General features: G+C 45.1%; 1 protein-coding gene across 1 annotated transcript in view; it reads left to right on the top strand.

The window, feature by feature from the left end:
* The window catches only part of TBK1 (TANK binding kinase 1), a 485,047-nt gene that overhangs the window by 131,502 nt on the left and 328,884 nt on the right, over positions 1-24,661 (top strand). The window contains 1 exon segment of the mRNA XM_030217198.1: positions 3,908-4,018. Coding sequence (XP_030073058.1) covers positions 3,908-4,018 — 111 coding nt within the window.

Genomic DNA, 24,661 nt, shown 5'->3' with positions numbered 1-24,661 from the left:
ACGAGAAGACACAGCGGGATACCAGCGCTATGAGAAACATAAAACAGATAACAGTCCTATGCACATTATCCATAGCTTGATGTTGAGGCATAAACCCAACCTGGTCAGGGTGAATCAGGTCAGGAAGAACCAAAGCCAAATGATTGGCCAATATTTTCACATCAGTATTCAGTACAGAAATGGGATAAGAGGCGTAGTCAGTCTTATCTTTATGAGGCTTTGAAATAACTGCAATCAGGCTCCGTCATGGAGGGAGGTAGAGGCTCCCCCTCCCGGATCAAATTAATAACGCCAAAAATGGGGCAAACTCGACAGCAAAGGCTTTATAAAACTAATTAGTAAAGCCATCCAAGCCAGGACATTTGGTAGGCAGATGCTTAATGATCTGAAGAACCTTCTTCACTGTAGCAGGTGCTTCTAGAGTAGCCCTTTTTGTGGATGACAAAGCAGGGAGCCCCTTGATCAGTAAATAACTATCAATAGAGGCTATAGAAATTCAGCATCAGAAGTGTACAAGTGCTGAAAAAACTATTGAAACCAGTCCTGGCTCTGAGAGGATTTACTCAAATGGGCCACATGAGTGTCTTGCACCCGCAAAATATGCCTGTCAGCCCGTGCCTTCCTTCATTTAGCTGCCAATAGACGGCCCGCTTTATTACTACAGTCATAATGAATTTGTTTCAAAAGATCGTTAAGAAATTGTAATTGTTTATTATAAATAGCTAATTCCAATTTCACAGCCTAAAGCGCCTGAAGGGGTCTGACACAGCCTTGTGCCAAGCCTCCAGGAGTCCAAGCCACTACAAACATTGAGCTAAACGAGCTCTTGGTTTTAGTGCGTTGGTCGGCCCATTGGAGAAAGAATCCTCGAGACGTGGCCTTAAAGACATTCCACACATACCTAAAGAAGGCCCTGAGTCCATATGTTTTTATGTATGTAACTTTGTTACCCACTTTGGAAACAAGCGGGCTATAAATAAAAAATATATATATTAAGTTCGAAGTAATCCTGAAAGACCTTGTGAAAAGTCTTACAAAGATCCCCATCCTGCAACAGCAAATTATTAAGGGTCCACCGATATCCCTGACCTCCTCACATAAAAAGGGAATAGTGACTGACACAGGAGTGTGATCAGAAATAGTGATGAGCCCTATGTCAGAAGAACAATTCACATCTGGAAGAGTTTGTCCACAAAAATATAGTCCAAATGTGGATAACTAGCAGGAGAATAAAACTTGTGATCCTGTGTTGTAGGGTGGTTCAATCTCCAAACATCAAATAAACCAAAAGAATCCACCAGTGACCCAGAGACCGACAGAGAGGCTGTATAATCCAAAGCAGGATGCATAGTAGCATTAAAATCTCCTGCCATAAAGTTTTCCCTTGACAAAACGTTGAATAAGTACCTGTATATAATATGTAAGCTGCATTGAGCCTGCCATGAGTGGGAAAGCGCAGGGTACAAATGTAACAAAAAAAATATTGGACAAAAGGTGGACAAAAAACTGATCCTGGTGCTCATTTGGAGCACAGATAGAAGTGAGAGTTGTCTGTTCTTGCTCTAATAAGAGATGAAGCAAAAGAAAACAACCCCCCAGGATAATGTTTTTGAGGTGAAGGAGCTGACTCTGAACCATAGCTTGAAACAACACTGCTACTCCACATTTCTTAGTGCCCCAAACATCGGAGGCACAATAAACAGTGGGATAGTGATGATTAGACAAAAGACCCTCATGCTGCTTCAACAATAAAGTGCATCTCCCGCAAAAACACTATGTGAGGTTGTTCCCAAGGCAATCCCTAAAGAGAGAGTGATGCTTATGGGGGAATTTAACCCTCTAAATTTATAAGTAAACAGTTTTAAATCAGCACAATTCACCAACAGCCAAAAGTGAGAGAAATTAAACGTGCACAATATAGTGTTCGCCACCATCCATGAGTACCGTCCCTGCCAAACCCCGTCCTCATCCCCCGCTCAAGCACACATCCACCACTTCCCAAGGACTTCCAGAGAATCCCCAGGATGGGAAAGGGAGATTATGAGTCTCCCAGCCAAACACCCCCCCCCCCCCCCCCCCACCATCCACTCCACACACTCAAGTCTATAAGAAATGCCCTAATCTCCCCTATCCAAACCAACCACTCAAAAGTATAATATACACACTGCAGACCAACTAAAAAGTTAATAGAAATGTAGCCCTTAAGGACCTGGGACCAGTTCCCAGTCAAGGAACAAAGTCGGGTGGCAGCCGTAGAGTTAAACAAGGCATCTTGTTCTTGATTGCTTCTACCTGCTGTCAACGCTGCAATTTTTCTTGTGTCGTTGGCCCAACATAACTGGGGAAGGAGCAATGTCGGGGCCAAACCTGTCTCATACAACAGCTTCCAATCATCCCCCACCCTATTAATCTGCAATTTGCCCTCAAGTGGAAAAGTTAAGGCGAAAGGAAAACCCAAGTGATATTAATATGAGCTCTCAGCTCATGTATTACAGCAGATTTCATAGCATGCCTGTGTTGCAGGGTATAAGAAGAAAGATCTTGGTATACAGTAATCTTAGCATCAATATAAAGCAGATTAGAAGCCTGTGTGGCCTTGGTCAAAATCCGCTCCTTGTCACTGTAATGGACAAAACAAGCCACAGTATCACGGGGAGATTTTTCCTGGGCTTACCCAAGGCACAGCGAACTGTCTCTCAAAACGTAGGGGCATAGCAGCACCATCTGGAGCCAGAAGTTGTTGACACAAAGCTTACACAATAGCCCAAGTGTCCTCCATCTCTTCCCCCTTTTAGGACACCATGGAACTGCAAGTTCTTCCTGTGGCCCCAATTCTCCAAATCATTCATCTTGTACAGCAGCTTGTCCTGTTATCTGGATCACTTGTTTCTGGGTGGAAGTAAGGCAGTCATCGTGTTCCTCCATCTTTGCCTCCAATTGAGACACCGGTCACCAAAGTCATGCAGCTCAGAGACTCAGGGTATTAATATGCTCCATAATGTCATCTTGGGACGTCTTAATGTTCCCCCGAATGTCGTCCAGGTACTGGAGAGCAGCTGCCGCCCTTGCACCCTACAGTGAGTCCATCACTGAGAAGGCCGAATTGGAGACAGATGCCAATGCCGGGGCTGACGCAACATGGTGGTGAGCACACTTGGTGCAGCCTTACCAGTCGGCTTTTCCACCAGCTTGCCAGTTGAATGCTGTGATTTACTCATCCCAGCAGATCTGGTAAGCGCTGATCTACGGTTCCACATCCAGTGAAGCACAGATGGCTACAGCTAAAGAGAGAGATTTACTGGAATAGTGTGGGGGGGGGGGGAGGGGGCAAAGAAACTAGGCTGCCATTCAGCTGAGTAATGTCACTTCCTCCTCAAATGCCTGCTTTTTTCCCCCCAAAATACTTAGTGCATGAAGTTTGTACAACTATTATTTAGCTGTTCACATGTCCAACTGTGTTCCTTCAGGCACCTCTAATGAAAAGTGACGGTTTTCTTTTTTTAAGCATCTTTTTTTAGTACCTGGAAGCTCTGCTTAGAATCATTTTCAGTGCAGAAGCAGGTTATATCTATCTTCCTACTGAAATGTATTAGATAAAGTTAATTTGTTAACATTTAAGTGTGAAAATATGTACAGTAATGTTTTTATAGTAATCCACCACTATCCCTTAAAAAGAAAATTGCTCATAAAAGAAAATTGTATTTTTAAATTAAATTTATCAGCCACCTATATTTGGCTTTAATTGAGACTGAAAAGGACCCTATGGAGTCTCAGCTCATGTATTACAACAGCATCTTTGTTGGTCCTGTTAATCTTATTTAAATACAATTTTCCTTGCAAATAATACCTCGTACCTCGCTTACTTATTTACAAACAATGATGTCTGTATATATTTATATTTTCACAGGTATAAAATAATCACTTGCAAGCCTTCAGGTGCAATATCTGGTGTACAGAAAGCAGAAAATGGACCAATTGAGTGGAGCTGGGATTTACCTATTTCTTGCAGTCTTGCCAAGTAAGCTTTTCTTAATTGTCTATTCTGTACGAATAGAGGCTTATTTGATGATCCTGAATGCCTGTGTATTTGTGGTTTGTTTTTATGAGTGGCCCTCTTACCACTTTGAACTTAGCTCCTCCAGATTTTGTTTGGAAGTAGTGTCCTTGGGAGAACTCAGACAGTCCACTTTCAGAACTGGTGAGGTAAGTGATTTGAGAGAGGTAGACTGCACTTTTCCCATAAGAAATGGATGGTATTTGTGTGTATGTGTATATCACCCCTCTTTATACCTGTGAAACTGATGCTACCAGCTATACCAAACTATGGAGCCCTTTTACTAAGCTGTGCTAAAAAGTGGCCAGTGCTGTTAGCGCATGGGTTTCCAGTGTATATTTTTCTGTAATGGCCACACGCTAATTTCCCAATTAGTGCATGGCTATTAACATGGGAGCCCTTACTGCCACCTATTTTGTAGGTGCTAAGGGCTCGCATTCTAATTGGTTAGTGTGCAGCGATGTGTTTGTACTATCCAGTTAGCGCAGGGCATGCTTACTCTCCACCCATTGACACGCCTCCTGTTCTAAAAAACACACCTATTTTTTAATATGGGATTAGTGTGTGATGAAAGGCACACTACCGCGGGATGCCTCTGTGTGTCCCACAGCAGTGCTTTTTGGCACTCGGTAGACACTACGTATGGAGTCCTTTGGAGGTACATCATATTTTTCTGTTTTTTAAAGTTAAGGGGCTGCAGCTGGAACTTTTCCCATGAATGCATGAAGGTTGAGCTGAGGCTATCTAGAGAATATCATGCTTTCTACTATTTTTTTTCTCTACTGATGTTTAGTCTGTTCTAATGGTGTTAACGCACTGTTCTCTCCGGGGTTCACTGGAATAAAATGGGTCCTGTGACAGGTGGCATATGCTAACACTTAGTGACCTCTTTATAGCAAGAGAGAAGAATTGAAGAGACTAGAAGTAGATTGAAAAAATACAAAATGAACTGTACCAGCCTCGTGCACCAAGAGCCGACACATAAAATGTGAAACATACAGACAGGTGATAGCACAAGATAGTGAGTTCAGGTTTTGTGAAGCAAATCTGGAACTGCTTCCCACTTCATCTCTGAGTACAATGTGGTGACTTGAGAAGGAACTGTAAACAAAAGGGCACAGTCAGGTAGCACAATTCACTCATTAGAAGCGTTACATCTTTGGCTCCAGATGAATCCTGTTCCCATGTCTGAGACAAAACAGCAGAAGATGAAGTAGTTATCATGTGTGTCACTCCCATGCTATCATTGTAAAAGCTTACATAGTAACCTAGTAAATGATGGTAGATTAAAAACCTGCATGGTCCAGCCAACCTGCCCATCAAGGTGGCTAGATAGAACCACACCTGCTGCTCTGTGCAAGTTACAGGGCAGTCAACAGTTTGTCACCTTGCCAACCACATATAGGCAGTTCTATATGATGCAGTCATATTTATTTATTTATTTGTTACATTTGTATCCCACATGTTTCCACCTATTTGCAGGCTCAATGTGGCTTACACAATGCCAATAATGTTAGATTTTTATTGTGACTTTTATGCCTACTTACTAGAAACCAGGCTCTCGACAACTGCTCAATTTCACAGATAAAATCAACAATCCAACAATATTGCTAACTAACATTTTACTCTTTAATTTAAAACTTAAGATGTTTTCTCCCTTCCCCTATGAGATACACAGCACCTGAACTTATGGCATATGATATGAATGATATCAGCTATGCATACTTGATTCTGACATAAACTGTAGAAGGCTTCCTGGCATTGGTTTTACTTCCCAACTACTGGAGTTGCTGTGAAAGCTCATTCTAGCCTCTTTATCTGTGTTTGAGATGATGCCAAAAATAATAAAAACATGTAATGGTAAGGGAGAAAAACCCGAAGAGTATCAATCATAGATTACAGGGATTATTTATAAAATAGTTTGGTAGAAGCAAAGGAAGATTATGCAGCAATTTAAAAATGCCTGAGAATGATAGTTGTTTTTCTAATCTTTCTGTATCGTGTTTTATTCCTTCATGTTCACTGTTTTCTTTCATTCTTTTATTTTCTCTTAGAAATTGTGACCTTGTCCTTGTTCAACTTTCATTTCTTTTCTGTCTGTTGCTTATAGTTTATTTTTTCTGTAACATTTTTTTTCTCTTCTCTCGACCTGTCCAATCCGGTACCTTTTTCCCTTCTGAACTCTTTGAATCTCTCAGCAACTCCCAGAGCCTTACCCATGTTTCTTAGTGGGCCTAGTATCCTGCACCTCAACATTTTCTCTCTTCTGTTGGGCTCTGTAAATAAGCTCCTTATGCCTGGGTTGGCTCCTTCCTTTCTTGGGCTTTGTTACTGAGGTCTCGGGATTCCTGCTGTCTTCTGCTTCCTCACATGGGACTGAACTCCCAGGACTCACTCTGTGACAGAGCTCCCTTGATCTGAACTGTCTCCTGTGCTGCCTCGGGTCATGTGACTGGGTTTGCATGGTTTCCTTTTTCTTTTCTGTCTGAAAGCCTTGGTCCTATTCTGTCCTCCCTTTTTCCTCAGGTCGTTCCTAGGCTCAATAACTTCTGTTTCTTCTCTCAGGTTGTATGGCAGAGCTCCTTGAACCTGCACGTTCTTCTGTTTCCACTCTTTGAACTGCGAGGCTGAATCTTCTGAACTTGCTCTGCGTTTTCCTTTCGTCCTTGCAGATGATTTTCTTACTACATATGGAGAGACAAAATAATACAATTGTGGACTAGGAAAATGTGACAGATAATTTAATATAGTGTAAGTTGTCTTAGATGTGCCTTTATGTATATAGAAAAGAACTTCAAGTCCTCTTTGGTACATTGCTTATATCCATTTCACCCTATAAGTTCAAGAAGGAAACTGGATGATATAATGCAGAGAGTAAACTTGAGAGAATGAAAGTTGTACCTAACACAGGCCTTCCCAAACTATGGGTCAGTACCACAAATGAAGTCACATAATCTGCATTTGGGGTCATGACATGGGCAGGGTGGGGGAAAAATCATCATCCCATACCTCATGACAAGTCTGCATCATAATTAGGCCTGGAGGGTTCCACGAAAGGCAGGGGTTGATGATAGCTTTGGCTGTAACGCTATAGGAGGGGTGGGAGTGGCAGCACGGAAGAAAGGTAGGATGCCAGTGGTCATATGCCTCTGTGGCTGCAAAAATTTATTTATTTATTTGTTTGTTACATTGTATCCCACATTTTCCCACCTATTTGTAAGCTCAATGTGGCTTACATGGCACCGGAGAGGCGTTTGCAGAACAAAGAGGCGTTTGTGAACAAATACAAAGTGGTGATGTGGTAAGATAAAGTTCATGTGGCACAGCCACATTAGGGAATTGAGCAACTGAAGAGTTTTGTTATGTCCATGACATTCTTAGTTTTGTTGTGTTGCTGGGATCTTTAGGGTATGCCTTTTTAAACAGGTTAGTTTTTAGTGTTTTCCGGAAGTTTAGGTGGTCACACATCATTTTCAAAGCTTTTGGTAATGCGTTCCATAGTTGTGTGCTTATGTAGGAAAAACTGGATGCATAGGTTGATTTGTATTTGTCCTTTGCAGCTTGGGTAGTGCAGGTTTAGATATGTTTGTGTTGATTCGGATGTGTTTCTTGTTGGTAAGTCGATTAAGTCTGTCACGTATCCCGGGGCTTCACTGTAGATAATTTTGTGTACCATGGTGCAGATTTTGAAAGCAATACGTTTTTTGATTGGGAGCCAGTGTAGTTTTTCATGGAGGGATTTTGTGCTTTCAAATCGCGTTTTTCCAAATATAAGCCTAGCTGCCGTGTTTTAGCGGTCTGAAGTTTCTTTAAGATTATTTCTTTGCATCCCGCATAGATTCCGTTGCAGTAGTCTACATGGCTTAGTACCATTGATTGTATCAGATTGCGAAATATTTCCCTCGGGAAGAATTGTTTCACGCGTTTAAGTTTCCACATTGAGTGGAACATTTACTTTGTTGTTGATGCCACTTGGCTCTCTAGTGTTAAATTACAGTCCAAGATATCGCCAAGGATTTTCAGACTGTCTGAGATAGGGAGGGTGTAATCTGGGGTGTTGATATATGTGGGGTTGTCCGCGCTATGTTGGGATGAGAAGATGAGACCATGTGTTTTTTCTTTATTGAGTTTTAGTTGGAATGCATTTGCCCATGAGTCCATGATGATCAAGCTGATCTTGATTTTGTTGATGATTTCTGTGTGTTTTATTTTGTAAGGAATGTATATTGTGACGTCTGCATAGATGAAAGGGTTAAAGCCTTGGTTGGATAGGAACTTGGCTAGTGTGGTCATTAGGTTGAAGAGGATCGGTGATAGTGGTGATCCTTGTGGTACTCCATAGTCTGCTTTCCATGGTGCTGATATGTTTGAGTTTGATTTTACTTGATATGTTCTTGTGGTTAGGAAACCCTTGATCCAGTTAAGTATGTTTACACCGATCCCGAACTTATCTAGTAGTCTTATGATTTATAATTTTTATTGATTTTATATAACTTAAACAGGCATAAAACTGTAAAGTGAAATACAGCCAAAAGGTATAATATTACAATTATAGGAAATACATTTCTTTCCAACAAATCTAAATTGGCTTCATTAGACTCCTATACTGCGAAGGGGGGGGGGGGGGGGGTAGGAATTAGTGAAGATTACATTATTATTTTCAAACAATAACCAAATAAGAAAATATGGCGCCGTTTCTCACATATTGAAAACTCTAATGCTGTTTTGCATCCAGGAAAGTCTTTAGCTGATCAGGTATAAAAAAACACATATTTTATTTGATTTAACCTTATAACACACTTACAGGGATATGCAAGGAGGAAGGTACCCCCTAAATCTAATATTTTAGGCCTCATAGAAACATTTTTCTCTTTTCCTGGGTATCTTATTAATATATTATAGTTTACCATCTTATTAATATATTATAGTTTACCATGTCGAATGCACTAGACGTGTTGAATTGGAGGAGAAGGAAGTTTTTGCCTGTTGCTGTTTCCTGCTTGAATTTGGCTAGGAGAGTGAGTAGTACTGTTTCAGTACTGTGGAGGGGGCGAAAGCCTGACTGAGATTCGTGTAATATTGAGAATTTGTGTATATAAGTTGTTTGGTCACCATGCTTTCCATCAGTTTGACTACCAACTGGATAGATGCTACTGGACAATAGTGATTTCAATTGTTTTTTTCTTGGTATCTTTTGGTATCGGGCTGAGTAGGATATTGCCAATTTCTTTGGGGAAGAGACCTTGCTAAAGCATGTAATTTAGGTGGGATGTGAGGTCTGCTATGAAGTGGTTAGGGGCAGCTTTCATTAGGTAGCTGGGACAGGTATCTAGTTTACAGTGAGTGTTGGAGAACCTGCTGATCGCCTTGGTAACTTTTGGTGGTGAGGAGGGCGAAATTTAACCAGGTTCGGTCAGCTGGGTGTTCTCCAGTGGTTGAGTCCAACTCATTAAAGAAATTTTCAATGTCAGTGTTGTCCTGAGGTAGCGTGTTGTGTAGGTTTACAATTTTTTCATTGAAATACTTAGCAAGTTTATCTGCAGATGGGATGTCTGTATTCGTTGTAGTGACCAGGTTGGTGTCTAGGAGTTTGTTCACAAGTTGGTATAATTTCTTCTTGTCTTTGTAATCTTCTCTTCATTTTCAGTCTGTGTTCAGTGCTGGACTTCCGACAGCCACCAAACTTAAACCACAAGCTAATCAGAAGTAAACTCCCAACACAGACTGAAAATGAAGAGAAGGGCACATTTCCCTGCAATACATCTAGCTGCAAGCTATGCCAAAACATTTCACAGGACCCCACAGTCATTCACAAGGGAAAAATATTCAACATAAAGGAATCTTTCACATGCTGATCTTCCAATGTGGTATATATCATTCAGTGTAAAAAATGTAACGAAGGATGCTATATTGGAGAAACAGGCCAGATGCTTAAGACAAGATTCAATCTGCACAGAGATCACATGAAAATAGCCGGTGCCAGTCAGGCCCCCACCCCTGTGGGCCAACACTTTACAAGACCAGAACACTGCACCAGTGATTTCACAGTAAGAATCCTGAAAGGTAACTTTAAAACAATACAGGAATGTAAGACCTTTGAAGTCAGAATGATTGAATATTTTGACACCCAACAGACAGGACTTAATAAGGATCTGGGTTTTCTAGCCCATTATAAACCATAAAGTTGTATTTCTCTGTTTATTTCTCTGTTTATCACCCTCCTCTCATCTACCCACACCCATCCTGTTAGAATATCAATGAAATACTTTGATGTCCCCATGCATACCCCCACCCTCCCACTCTGTCAGACTGTCAAAGTAATGCTTTGAAGTTTCTCTTATATATACTATCTGCTACCACATTTGCTTATTTCCGATCTGACGAAGAAGGGCAACCTTTGAAAGCTAATCAAGAAATGTATTAAGTTATGTCCAATAAAAAAGGTATCATCTTATTTTCTTTTCCATGTTTTATTTAGTTTGATTTCTATTGATAACTTCTTAGGTGTGGAATCTAGTGTTCTGGTATTGTGTTTTATTTCAGCTTGCCTTTCAGTTGTTGAGATCCATATAGGATTCGGTATCAGTGATAGGACAATGAGTAGAGAAAATGGGAGGGGGTGAGTATCTCTGAGTCAGGGTCCTCCTTTAATCTGTCTCATAGCAACTAATTGCTTCCCTCCCTCCTTGCCCAGATAATCTTCAGGCTCCTATTTCTGGCTTTGGCTGGAGATAGAGGGGAGGGGGAGCTTTAGTGCACTTTAAAGGTAGTTAACAAAGATGGTGTCAACATGTAACACTAGAACTCAAGTTGGAAGATTCCAAGTTCAGAGTAATTTCAAGGAAAGGTGCTTGAAAGACAGTGGGAGGTATTTGGTTTAATTGCTCTTTGGAATGTGATCAGCGAGGAATGCTAGCATTTGAACATTGGTTTTAATTTTCACACTATCTTTACATTCTCTCAAGCATCTCTTCTAATATACTCTTCAGCAGTCCTGGTTGTTGCTTTCCTTAGCTAAAAACTCACTTGTGCGCAGACCAGTTGACGTCCAGACTGATTCGATCAAGGTTATATAATTAACTTCCTTGTCATCAAGCAGATGCAGCCATTACAGATGAGTTGTGTCCATCAACCAGCAGAGGGAGATAGAGAGCACACTTTTTTCAGTGCCTCATACCAGCTTGCTCCACTGCCTCTCCTTCTGTAATCTCTATCTCCCCTAGCAGAGTGGTTGTAGCATCTTTGAGCTCCATCAAAAATCTGCCTGGAGGTGGCTCCTGGCTTGCCAGTTGTTAGCCGGGGTATTGGAAGCTATAGCAGCTTCACTTTAAAGGCACATAGGTTCGCCCGCCTTACCCATACCTCTGTGGATGTGGACACATTGCTTAGCTTTTCCTGTCCTTCCCCACGAACAGTGGATGCAGGCACATAGGTTCGCCCTTTCCCTGCCTTTCGCACTCACCTGAGCCTCTGGAGTTCTATTTACCTCTGCTTTCCTCACAGCGTTAAAAAAAAAAAAAAAAAGGAACAGAGGTTTTTCCTTGCCTTTTTCTGTGGGACCGGAGCTGTGATACTCGGTCCAGTGAGGTAAGAGTGTTTTCTGACTCCTCCGGGGTGGGCCCGCGATCGGGGCGATTTTGGCGCGAACCGACATTTTGAATTTTACTGCCGTTTTCGGCGATGGCTGCAGAGAATGTAAAGCGCTGTTCCAAGTGTGGCAAGTGCAGATCAGCAGCGGGGCTCTGTGAATCGTGCTGTACAGACGTTAGAGCCGGCCCGAGCATGGCGAGCGACGATTCTTCGCGCTCTGAGCTGGCAGCGGACGCCATTTTGAATTTACCACATGGTGTGACCTCCGCTGAGCCGGAGAGTCCTGAGCCCGGGGGGAGGCCTCGGAGTGAGGCTGATATGAGAGCTACTAGCCTCTGCAGAGATTCGGGTGCCCAGGGTGAGTTTTTCTCCCCTGATTTTGTCTTATCTATATATATATAAAACTCACCCTAAACGTTCTATTTGCACTGACGTCACTGAAGCCAGGTTCGTAAGTTCGAAGCTCTGAAGCCACAGAAAATCACAGTCTGTGGGCCCCGCCCTCGTGTCAAACGTTATGACGTTGAGGACGGAGCACATTCTCAGCTCCAACGTTGTACTGCACTGTATCTCTGCTCCGCCCTCGCGTCAAAACGCGATGACGTCGAGGGCAGAGCACACGGGGGGGGGGGCCTGCCAAAAGGGCCAGGGTCACACATTCGCACGGAGGCTGCAGGGGGGTCGGCGACACACGGAGACACAGGGATGGAGGGGAGCCTTGCTAGCGCCCGTTTCATTGCGATTTGAAACGGGCCTTCCTTACTAGTTAATGCATAAAGCATACATGCTTAAAAGAGCTCTCCCACAAAGCTCTGCAGGGGCCTCTTCTGATGCCCCCCCCCCGGTGGATTCTAGCCTGGGTATGCCCTCTGAGGCGTTATTCCCTGATAATTGGCAGAATATGAAGCGCAGAAGGGCTCATTCCCCTTCAGAGAGTGCTGCACCTCCATTTTCCCCCACCGTGGTCGGGCTGTGAGGATTCAGAGGACTCTGGCAGGCCTTCATGGTCTGAGGAGTCAGAGTCTGGTGCAGAAGTGACTCAGGATCTAGACGATCCCTCCGCGGTGAGGATTTTCCACTGTGATGAGCTGCCAGCGCTTATTTCTGATAACCTGCAGGCTCTCTCTATTGAGGACCCTGACAGTGGCTCAGCCTCCTCTGTGAATCCTAGGATAGCTAGTACCAAAAAGTCTGCTCGAGCCTTTCCTTTGCATGACTCCATCCAAGAGCTTATTTCGGCTCAATGGGCTGACCCCGAGGGACCTTTGAAAGTTTCCAGGGCTATGTGGCAATTATACCCTCTGAGTGAGGAGCATATGGCTCGCTTTGTTATGCCTAAAGTGGATGCCCTAGTCACAGCTGTGACAAAGAGAACTACCCTCCCTGTTGAAGGAGGTGTTGCCCTGAAGGATATTCAAGACCGTAGACTGGAATCAGCACTTAAACGGTCATTTGAAATTGCAGGTCTCACTATTCGGGTGTCTGCATGCAGTTGTTATGCTGCTAGAGCCTGCCTGGCTTGGTTGCAACAGGCAGTGGAACAAGCCCGGTGATGGAGCGGAGCCCTTTTCAGATGTGGCTCCGCGGATGGAGTCGGCCTTGTCCTTTCTTGCTGACGCCCTTTATGATATTGTCAGAGCTTCGGCTAAACACATGGCAGTAGCAGTGGCGGCTCGCCGTCTTCTTTGGCTGCGGCATTGGGCGGCGGACATGGCCTCTAAGCAAAGGTTGGTGAAGTTGCCCTTTCAAGGCCTGTTTGGTGAGGAGTTGGAGAAAATTGTGAAGGGCCTGGGTGAGGCTAAACCCCAGCGCTTGCCCGAAGATAGGCCTCGGCCTTCCTCTAAGGGTGCGGCGGTCCACTCCTCTTACAGACCTCGCTTCCGTGAAGCTCGAAGGTACCGCCCGGGGCGTTCTGCTGGGTTCACCTCTCGTGCCCGTTTTCAGCAGAGGAACTCCTTTCGCTCAGACAAACGTTCCGCAGCCGCTGGCTCAAGGCCTGGAGTTCAGGGGCGACCCTCTCAATGATGGTGCGCCGGCCCTCTCCTCGAGTCCTGTCATCGGAGGACGTCTTTCCCTCTTTGCCGTGGAGTGGGCCAACATTTCCTCAGATCAGTGGGTCTTGGACCTGATCAGAGACGGTTACAGAATAGAATTCCACGCCCCTGTAAGAGACGTGTTTGTGGAGTCCCGATGCGGTTCTGTCGCCAAACGGGCGGCGGTAGAGGAGACTTTGCAAGGTCTGATTCAGATAGGGGCCGTGTCCCCGGTACCTCCCGCCGAACACGGCTGCGGCCGCTACTCCATCTACTTTGTGGTGCCGCGATAAGGAGGGTCTTTTCGCCCTATTCTGGACTTAATAGAATTATACAAGTCCCTGAGAGTGCGGTATTTTCACATGGAAACCCTGCGCTCCGTCATTGCGGCGGTACAGCCAGGAGAGTTTCTCACGTCTCTGGACCTGAAAGAAGCTTACTTGCACATTCCAATTTGGCCCCCGCTCTAGAAGTTTCTGAGGTTTGCGGTGATGGGAAAGCATTTCCAGTACCGGGCCTTGCCTTTTGGCCTCGCCACAGCTCCCCGCACCTTTTCGAAGGTTATGGTGGTAGTAGCTGCCTTTCTAAGGCGAGAGGGTATTTGGGTTCACCCGTACCTGGACGACTGGCTCATTCGAGCAAACTCTGCTGCAGAGAGTCAGCATGTAACAGCCAGAGTGGTCTCAGTACTTCAATCTCTGGGCTGGGTTGTCAATTTGGCCAAAAGTCACCTTGACCCCCTTGCAGTCTCTAGAATATTTGGGGGCCAGGTTCGACACAGCCTCGAGGTATGTGTACCTACCCAAGCAAAGGCGGTGCAAGCTTCAGAATCAGGTCCGTCTGTCCAGCTGCTTGGATCGATGACGGCCACCATGGAACTGGTGCCCTGGGCGAGAGCGCACCTGAGACCTCTACAGTATACTCTACTCCAAAGATGGTCTCCAGTATCTCAGGATTACCAATGCAGACTCTATTGGCTCCCTGCGGCCCAACTCAGCATGGAGTGGTGGCTCTCAGACAGCATGCTGTGGCGAGGAATGCCGCTGGCACTCCCTGATTGGTGCCTAGTGGTGACAGATGCCAGTCTGAAAGGCTGGGGTGCATATTGCAAGGGGAAGCATGCCCAGGGTCTATGGACACCCGAGGAGTCGGAGTGGTCCATCAACCGCCTAGAGTTGAAAGCGGTGTTTCAGGTGCTTCTGGCCTTTCAAGTGACCCTGGAAGGATTGGCTGTCAGAGTGATGTCGGACAACACGACAGCAGTGGCCTACATAAATCGACAAGGCGGCACTCAGTGCAGAGCTCTAGCCGCGCAGGCCAAACAAATTTGCCACTGGGCCGAGCTGCATCTTCAGTTTCTGTTGGCAGCTCACATTGTAGGTCAGAGCAACGTGCAAGCCGATTATCTAAGCAGGCAACAGATCGATCCAGCGGAGTGGAAACTTGCAGACGAAGTGTTTCTGCAGATATGTGCCAAGTGGGGCAAGCCCGTGATCGATCTAATGGCAACAAGCACCAATGCCAAAGTCCCGTGCTGCTTCAGCAGACGGAGAGATCCTCGCGCGGTGGGGTTGGATGCCATGGCTCAACCCTGGCCTCCAGGCCTACTGTATGTGTTCCCTCCGTGGCCCTTGATAGGGCGAGTGCTTCTGCGGATTCGGCTGCATCCAGGAGAAGTGGTTCTCTTTGCCCCAGATTGGCCCAGGAGGCCTTGGTATGTGGTCCTCCGACAGATGCTCGTAGAGGATCCCCTTCAGTTACCTCTGGTTCCCAACCTGTTGTCACAGGGTCCGGTGACCATGGAGGACGCCGGCCGATTTGGTCTTATGGCCTGGCGATTGAGAGGGCGCAATTGAGAGGCTATTCCAATAAAGTAATTACCACTCTCCTGCAAGCCCGCAAGCATTCCACTTCCGTGGCTTATACCAGGATTTGGCACCAGTTTGATGTCTGGTGTGCTTCCAGAGAGATCACACCCCTGCGGGCTCCTGTCTCGCCGATTCTGGACTTTTTGCAGGATGGTGTACAAAAAGGCTTGGCCTATAATTCCCTGCGGGTGCAAGTGGCAGCGTTGGTCTCCCTGCGTGGCAAGGTTGAAGGCGTGTCTTTAGCTGCTCATCCAGATGTGGCACGGTTTCTTAGAGGGGTGCTTCGGCTCCGTCCTCCCGTGCGTGCACCTTGTCCAGCTTGGAACCTGGGGATAGTGCTGAAGGCCCTTCAAGGTGCTCCCTTTGAACCGCTTCTGCGTGCTTCAGAGAAAGATTTGACACTGAAGGCCGTCTTGTTAGTGGCCATTACTTCGGCGAAACGGGTGTCGGAGCTCCAGGCGCTGTCCTGTAGGGACCCTTTTCTGCAGTTTTCAGAGTCCGGGGTCACGGTTCGGACCGTGCCTTCCTTCTTGCCTAAGGTGGTTTCAGCGTTTCACCTAAACCAACCTATTTTCTTGCCCTCCTTTGTCGAGGAGGAGTTTCCAGAATCTTTTGGGCAATTGCACCTGTTGGACGTGTGCAGGACTCTGCTGCAGTATCTGCGAGTTACTAACTCTTTCATGACCTCTGATCATCTGTTTGTTTTGCTATCAGGTCCTCGCAGAGGGTCTCCAGCGTCTAAAGCCACTATTGCCCGCTGGCTTAAAGAATCTATCTTTTCAGCTTATTTGCTTGCCGGCCGGCCTCCGCCTGATGCCTTTAAGGCGCATTCCACTAGAGGAATTTCCTCTTCTTGGGCTGAAACTGGAGCACTCTCTCTTCAAGAGATTTGTAGTGCAGCAACATGGGCTTCTAAGCTCTCTTTTGCCCGACATTACAGGCTGGATGTGGCTGCCAGGAGGGACGCACATTTTGGAGCGCAAGTGCTGGCGCGTGGTGTGGCTTGTTCCCACCCTATCTAGGGATTGCTTTGATACATCCCATCTGTAATGGCTGCATCTGCTTGATGACCAGGAAGGGAAAATTAGTTTCTTACTGTGCTAATTTTCTTTCCTTTAGTCATAGCAGATGCAGCCATGATCCCTCCCTGTCTGATGCTATCTGCTGTAAATTTATTTCAGGTTCTGTTCGTGTTTCCTGGAGATTCCGTCCTTGGGAGAAAGTCAGAAAACAGTCATCAGGATTACTGTTCAATTAAAGGAGGATGACTTAATTCCCTCCAGTTTCATGTTTTGGAGGATGAGTTTATTCCCTCCGGGAGGATGAGTTTATTCCCTCCAGTTATGTCTCAGTGGAGGATGAGTTTATGCCCTCCGGGAGGATGTTTCATTCCCTCCATTCTGAGTTAATGCCCTTTGTTGTAGGGCCATCGTTCGCTGTGAGGAAAGCTCATGTTGTTCCCATTGCGGTTTGCCATACTGCTTTGGAAGCTTCAAATACTGAAGGAGAGGCAGTGGAGCAAGCTGGTATGAGGCACTGAAAAAAAGTGTGCTCTCTATCTCCCTCTGCTGGTTGATGGACACAACCCATCTGTAATGGCTGCATCTGCTATGACTAACGGAAAGAAAATTATCACGGTAAGAACCTAATTTTCCCTTCACATCCACCTGTTCCACTCCACTTATTATTTTATATACCTCTATCGTGTCTCCCCTCAGCCGTCTCTTCTCCAAGCTGAAAAGCCCTAGCCTCCTTAGTCTTTCTTCATAGGGAAGTTGTCCCATCCCTGCTATCATTTTAGTCGTTCTTCGCTGCACCTTTTTCCAATTCTTCTATATCTTTCTAGAGATGCGGCGACCAGAATTGAACACAATAGTCAAGGTGCAGTCGCACCATGGAGCGATACAACGGCATTATAACATTCTCACACCTGGTTTCCATACCTTTCCTAATACCCAACATTCTATTCGCTTTCTGAGCTGCAGTAGCACACTGAGCAGAAGGTTTCAGTATATTATCGACGACGACGACACCCAGATCCCTTTCTTGGTCCGTAACTCCTAACGTGGAACCTTGCATGACGTAGCTATAATTCGGGTTCTTTTTTCCCACATGCATCATCTTGCACTTGCTCACATTAAACATCATCTGCCATTTAGCCGCCCAGTCTCCCAGTCTCGTAAGGTCCTTCTGTAATTTTTCACAATCCTCTTGTGAGTTAACGACTTTGAATAAATTTGTGTCATCAGCAAATTTAATTACCTTGCTAGTTACTCACATCTCTAAATCATTTATAAATATATTAAAAAGCAGCGGTCCTAGCACAGACCCCTGAGGAACCCCATTAACTACCCTTCTTCATTGTGAATACTGCCCATTTAACCCCACTCTCTGTTTCCTATCCTTCAACCAGTTTTTAATCCACAATAGGACATTTCCTCCTATCCCATGACCCTCCAATTTCCTCTGTAGCCTTTCATGAGGTACCTTGTCAAACGCCTTTTGAAAATCCAGATACACGATATCAACCGGCTCCCCTTTGTCCATATGTTTGTTTACTCCTTCAAAGAATTGAAGTAAATTGGTCAGGCAAGATTTCCCCACACAAAAGCCGTGCTGACTTGGTCTCAGTAGTCCATGTCCTCGGATGTGCTCTGTAATTTTGTTTTTGATAATAGCCTCTACCATTTTTCCCGGCACCGACGTCAGACTCACCGGTCTATAATTTCCCGGATCTCCCCTGGAACCTTTTTTAAAAATGGGCGTTACATTGGCCACCCTCTAATCTTCCGGTACCACGCTCGATTTTATGGATAAATTGCCTATCACTAACAGTAGCTCCGCAAGCTCATTTTTCAGTTCTTATCAGTACTCTAGGATGAACACCATCTGGTCCAGGAGATTTGCTACTCTTCAGTTTTTTGAACTGCCCCATTATGTCCTCCAGGTTTACTGTGAAGTCAGTAAGTTTCTCCGACTCGTCCGCTTGAAATACCATTTCCGACACCGGTATCCCACCCAAATCTTCCTCAGTGAAGACCGAAGCAAAGAATTCATTTAATCTCTCCGCTACGTCTTTATCTTCCTTGATCGCCCCTTTTACCCCTCTGTCATCCAGTGGCCCAACCGATTCTTTTACTGGGTTCCTGCTTTTAATATACCAAAAAATTTTTTTGCTATGTTTTTTTGCCTCTAATGCTATCTTTTTTTCGTAATCCCTCTTGGCCTTCTTTATCTGTGCCTTGCATTTGCTTTGACACTCCTTATGCTGCTTCTTGTTATTTTCAGACGGTTCCTTCTTCCGTTTTCTGAAGGCGTTTCTTTTAGCCCTAATAGCTTTCTTCACCTCACTTTTTTGAACCACGCTGGCTGTCTTTTGGACTTCTGTCTTTCTTTTCTAATTTGCGGAATATGTTTGGCCTGGGCCTCCAGGATGGTATTTTTGAACAGCGTCCATGCCTGTTGTACAGTTTTTACTCTCTCAGTTGCCCCCCTAAGTTGTTTTTTTTTTTTTAACCGTTCTTCTCATTTTATCATAGTCTCCTTTTTTAAAGTTAAACGCTAACGTATTTGACTTCCTGTGTATAGTTACTTCAAGGTTGATATCATAATTGATCATATTATGATCACTGTTATCAAGCGACCCCAGTACCATAATGTCCCTCACCAGATCATGCGCTCCACTAAGGACCAAGTCTAGAATTTTTCCTTCTTTCGTCGGCTCCTACACCAGCTGCTCCATAAAGCTGTCCTTGATTTCATCAAGGAATTGTACCTCTCTAGCGTGTCCTGATGTTACATTTACCCAGTCTGTATTTGGATTATTGAAGTCGCCCATTATTATCACATTGCCCATTTTGTTTGCGTCTCTGATTTGTTTTATCATTTCTGTGTCTACCTGCTCATAGTAGCACTTAGACTTACAAAGTTCCATAGGTTACTATTGGGCTCATTTTCGAAAGAGAAGGGCGCCCATCTTTTGACACAAATCGGGAGATGGGCGTCTTTCTCCCAGGGTCGCCCAAATCGGCATAATCGAAAGCTGATTTTGGGCGTCTTCAACTGCTTTCCATCGTGGGGACGACCAAAGTTCCTGGGGGCGTATCGGAAGCGTAGTGAAAGCGGGACTGGGGCGTGCTTAACACATGGGCGTCCTCGGCCAATAATGGAAAAAAGAAGGGCGTCCCTGATGAACTCTTGGCCAACTTTACTTGGTCCTTTTTTTTTTTTTTTTTTAAATAAACTGGATGGTCTGAAGATAGGACCCGAAGTGGTGAACTGGATTAGGAACTGGTTGTTGGACAGACGCTAGAGGGTGGTGGTGAATGGAATTCGCTCGGAGGAGGGAAAGGTGAGTAGTGGAGTGCCTCAGGGATCGGTGCTGGGGCCGATTCTGTTCAATATATTTGTGAGTGTCTTCTGTCTCGCTGCACCCTACGCCTGGAATAAACTTCCTGAGCCCCTACGTCTTGCCCCTTCCTTGGCCACCTTTAAATCTAGATTGAAAGCCCACCTCTTTAACATTGCTTTTGACTCGTAACCACTTGTAACCACTCGCCTCCACCTACCCTCCTCTCTTCCTTCCCGTTCACATTAATTGATTTGATTTGCTTACTTTATTTATTTTTTGTCTATTAGATTGTAAGCTCTTTGAGCAGGGACTGTCTTTCTTCTATGTTTGTGCAGCGCTGCGTATGCCTTGTAGCGCTATAGAAATGCTAAATAGTAGTAGTAGTAGTAGTGAGTGACATTGCCAAAGAGTTAGAAGGTAAAGTTTGCCTATTTGTGGATGATACTAAGATCTGTAACAGAATGGACACCCGGGAGGGAGTGGAAAACATGAAAAAGGATCTGAGGAAGCTAGAAGAATGGTCTAAGGTTTGGCAATTAAAATTCAATGCGAAGAAATGCAAAGTGATGCACTTAGGGAATAGAAATCCACGGGAGACGTATGTGTTATGCGGGGAGAGTCTGATCGGTACGGATGGAGAGAGGGATTTTGGGGTGATAGTATCTGAGGATTTGAAGGCGACGAAACAGTGTGACAAGGCAGTGGCCGTAGCTAGAAGGTTGTTAGGCTGTATAGAGAGAGGTATGACCAGCAGAAGAAAGGGGGTGTTGATGCCCCTGTATAAGTCATTGGTGAGGCCCCATCTGGAGTATTGTGTTCAGTTTTGGAGGCCATATCTTGTTAAGGATGTAAAAAGAATTGAAGCGGTGCAAAGAAAAGCTATGAGAATGGTATGGGATTTGCGTTACAATACGTATGAGGAGAGACTTTCTGAACTAAACATGTATACTCTGGAGGAAAGGAGAAGCAGGGGTGATATGATACAGACGTTCAAATATTTGAAAGGTATTAATCAGCAAACAAACCTTTTCCGGAGATGGGAAGGTGGTAGAACGAGAGGACATGAAATGAGGTGAAGGGGGGCAGACTCAAGAAAAATGTCAGGAAGTATTTTTTCACAGAGAGAGTAGTGGATGCTTGGAATGCTCTCCCGCAGGAGGTGGTGGAAATGAAAACGGTAACGGAATTCAAACATGCGTGGGATAAGCATAAAGGAATCCTGTGCAGAAGGAATGGATCCTCAGGAGCTTAGTCAAGATCGGGAGGCGGGGCTGGTGGTTGGGGGGCGGGGGTAGTGCTGGGCAGACTTGTACGGTCTGTGCCAGAGCTGGTGGTGGGAGGCGGGACTGGTGGTTGGGAGGCGGGGATAGTGCTGGGCAGACTTATACGGTCTGTGCCAGAGCCGGTGGTTGGGATGTGGGGCTGGTGGTTGGGAGGAGGGGATAGTGCTGGGCAGACTTATACGGTCTGTGACCTGAAGAACACAGGTACAAATCAAAGTAGGGTATACACAAAAATTAGCACATATGAGTTATCTTGTTGGGCAGACTGGATGGACCGTGCAGGTCTTTTTCTGCCGTCATCTACTATGTTACTATGACCAAGCCACAAGAATGTGCCCTAAATGACCAGATGACCTCCCCCAGTGGTCACTAACCCCCTCCCACCCTAGAAAATTTTTTTTTAAATATTTTTCTAGCCTCTATGAAAACCTCAAATATCATACCCAACTCCGTGACAGCAGTATGAAGGTCCCTGGAGCAGTTTTAGTCTTTACTGCAGTGCACTTCAGGCTGGCGGAGGCTGGCGGACTCAGCCCCCCCCCCCCCCCCCCCCACCTGTTACACTTGTGGTAAATGTGAGCCCTCCAAAGCCCACCACAAACCCACTGTACTCACATTTAGGTGCCCCCTCTTCATCCCTAAGGGCTATGGTAGTGGTGTACAGTTGTGGGAAATGGGTTTTGGGGGCTCAGCACACAAGGTAAGGGAGCTATGCACCTGGGAGCTTTTTCTGAAGTCCACTTCAGTGCCCCCTAGGGTGCCCGGTTGGTGTCCTGGCATGTAAGGGGGACTAGTGCACTATGAATGCTGGCTCCTCCCTCGACCAAAGGGCTTGGATTTGGTCGTTTCTGAGATGGGCGTCCTCCTCGGTTTCTATCATCGCTGAAAATCGGGGACGACCATCTCTAAGGTCAACCTAAATGTGGAGATCTGGGCGGCCCCGACCGTATTATCGAAACGAAAGATGGCCACCCATCTTGTTTCGATAATATGGGTTTCCCTGCCCCTTCGAGGGGCCGTCCTGCGGGGACGCCGTCAGGAAAACTTGGGCGCCCCTTTCGATTATGCCCCTCCACGTAACTTTGTATAAATGCTTTGAAAATATGCCTCATGCTCAGTTTTGGTTATTTTGATGTGGCAGATATGTCTAAGAAGGCTGGTTGGTGTTACACTTGAAGTCTTGTTACTAGGGTCTTGAAACCTCTAGCTCAGTCTTGTCCAATCTACAGCCTATGGACCAGAACCTGGCCCTCCAAGTAACTTTATCTGGCATTCAGCAATTCTTGTGGTGTTTACAGTGGAATTTCTGCTTCCCTGCTGTGACTTGGTTTTCTGTAGTCTTGAGCCACATGGTGCTGGAAGTTCAGGTTGGTCTCGCTGTTTCAGGTCTTGTAATACTTGAAACCGTGAGATCAGCCCGAACTTCCGGCACCATGTGTCTCAAGCTTGCAGAGAGGTAAGTCATGCAGGGAAGCAAGAATCTCACTGTTCTTCCACAGCTGAAGCCAGGTACGAGGAATATGTTGTTGAGAATGAGAAAGGGGTAGGGGTACATGAGAGAGACTTCTATGTTTTCTGACCATCTGATACAAAATATAAAATATGGCCCCTGATAGGAAAAAGGTTGGACGACCCTAACCCAGAGCTTCCCAAACTGTGAGTTGGGACCCCAGGTGGGCACTCCATAGGTGCATCATTATTCTATACCTCCAGGAGGGTCACAGTCTTTTTTTTTTTTTTTTTTTTTTGGCTACACTTCATGGGGTCACAGCCACAAAGGGATTGGGAAAGCACTGTCTTAGCCTCCGTAGGAAAGGGTTTTGCCATAGTGTCTTGAATATTCCAGGCTTATGTGATAGAAGGACTATGCACCAGGTGGTGCAGGAGTCAGGGAGTGGAGGCTCAGGTTAGAGAAGGTGACAACCTCATAAAGAGACTCGCTGGTTTAGACTATTGACAGATCCTGGGACCTGATGTCCAAAGTTCATAGTGGTTGAAGCACAGCCTCTGTATTGAAAGGAAGGAAATCTTAGCTGTGTATCCATCAAGAATGCAGGAATCTGGTTAGGTGAAGCTGCTAATCTATGAGCTTTAGCTCTGTGGGTGACAAGCACCCACAGTGCTGAGCAAATGCCTTCACTGTGTTCCAGAGTTGTGTTTAGCAGTGCTAATTGTTATGTAGAATTGGTGCCTGTGACATATTCAGGGCACTGACATCTTTAATGTCTTATGAGTTGTGGATTAGGCAATTAGACCTGCAGTCTAATTTGGGTGGTAGGAAAGCAAGATTCTGGGCAGCTGAGGAGGAGTCGGAGAGGCAGAAACATTGATGGGGAGAAGCAGGGAGGGAGCGCATCAAGGATGCTGGAGAGAAAAGAACTCAAGGATGCTGGAGAGAAAAGAACTCGGACTAGGAGACACAGAGTTAGATAATCAGCCCTGAACTTCCTGGTGCCTAAACAGTGGGGCCTAAAAAGTGGCACCTAAATGTCCTGCTCCCGAAAGGAAGGGAGCAGCAGATGACCTCCTAACCCCATGGAGTTGGGGTTGTAGTGTGGTAATCAGAGGACAAAGGACATGTGGAATATCATGGGAGGGCCATATCTCTGGGCAGAGCATGTCGGGAGATAGAGAGTTGTTTGTTTGCTGTCTCTGACTTGAGCATGTAAATTATTATTTGTGGATATGCATTTAGGGTTGGGCAGTAATATATTACAAATATATTACTGGTAATATATTATTTTTAAAAGTAATGAGTAACTCTAATGATTACTTTTGTGCAAATGTAATGAAATAACTGTAATATATGTCACAACCTGAGGGTGAGAGGGTATTATATATAAATGTACAACAAAAAAAAACCTCTCATATATTGGCAAAAAATAGTAATTTTAACAATATATCAATAGAAATTAAACAAAATAAAACATGGAAAAGAAAATAAGATGATACCTTTTTTTATTGGACATAACTTAATACATTTCTTGATTAGCTTTCGAAGGTTGCCCTTCTTCGTCAGATCGGAAATAAGCAAATGTGCTAGCTGACAGTGTATATAAGTGAAAACATTCAAGCATTACTATGACAGTCTGACAGGGTGGGAGTATGGGGGTAGGTAGGAGGTATGCATGGGGACATCAAAGCATATCATTGATATTCTAACAGGATGGGTGTGGATAGGTGAGGGGTGGGGTGATCAACAGAGACATACAGCTTTATGGTTTATAATGGGCTAGGAACCCCAGATCCTTGTTAAGAGTTTTCTGTTGGGTGTTAATTATTCAATCATTCTGACTTCAAAGGTCTTACGTTCTTGTATGGTTTTAAAGTTACCTTTCAGGATTCTCACTGTGAAGTCACTGGTACAGTGTCCTGGTCCTGTAAAATATCAATGATATGCTTTGATGTCCCCATGCATACCTCCTACCCACCCCCATCCTCCCACCCTGTCAGACTGTCATAGTAATGCTTGAATGTTTTCA

The sequence above is a fragment of the Microcaecilia unicolor genome, chromosome 10 (genome assembly GCF_901765095.1).
Source record: "Microcaecilia unicolor chromosome 10, aMicUni1.1, whole genome shotgun sequence".
Lineage (NCBI taxonomy): Eukaryota > Metazoa > Chordata > Amphibia > Gymnophiona > Siphonopidae > Microcaecilia > Microcaecilia unicolor.
This window is presented reverse-complemented; position numbering and strand designations above follow the sequence as displayed.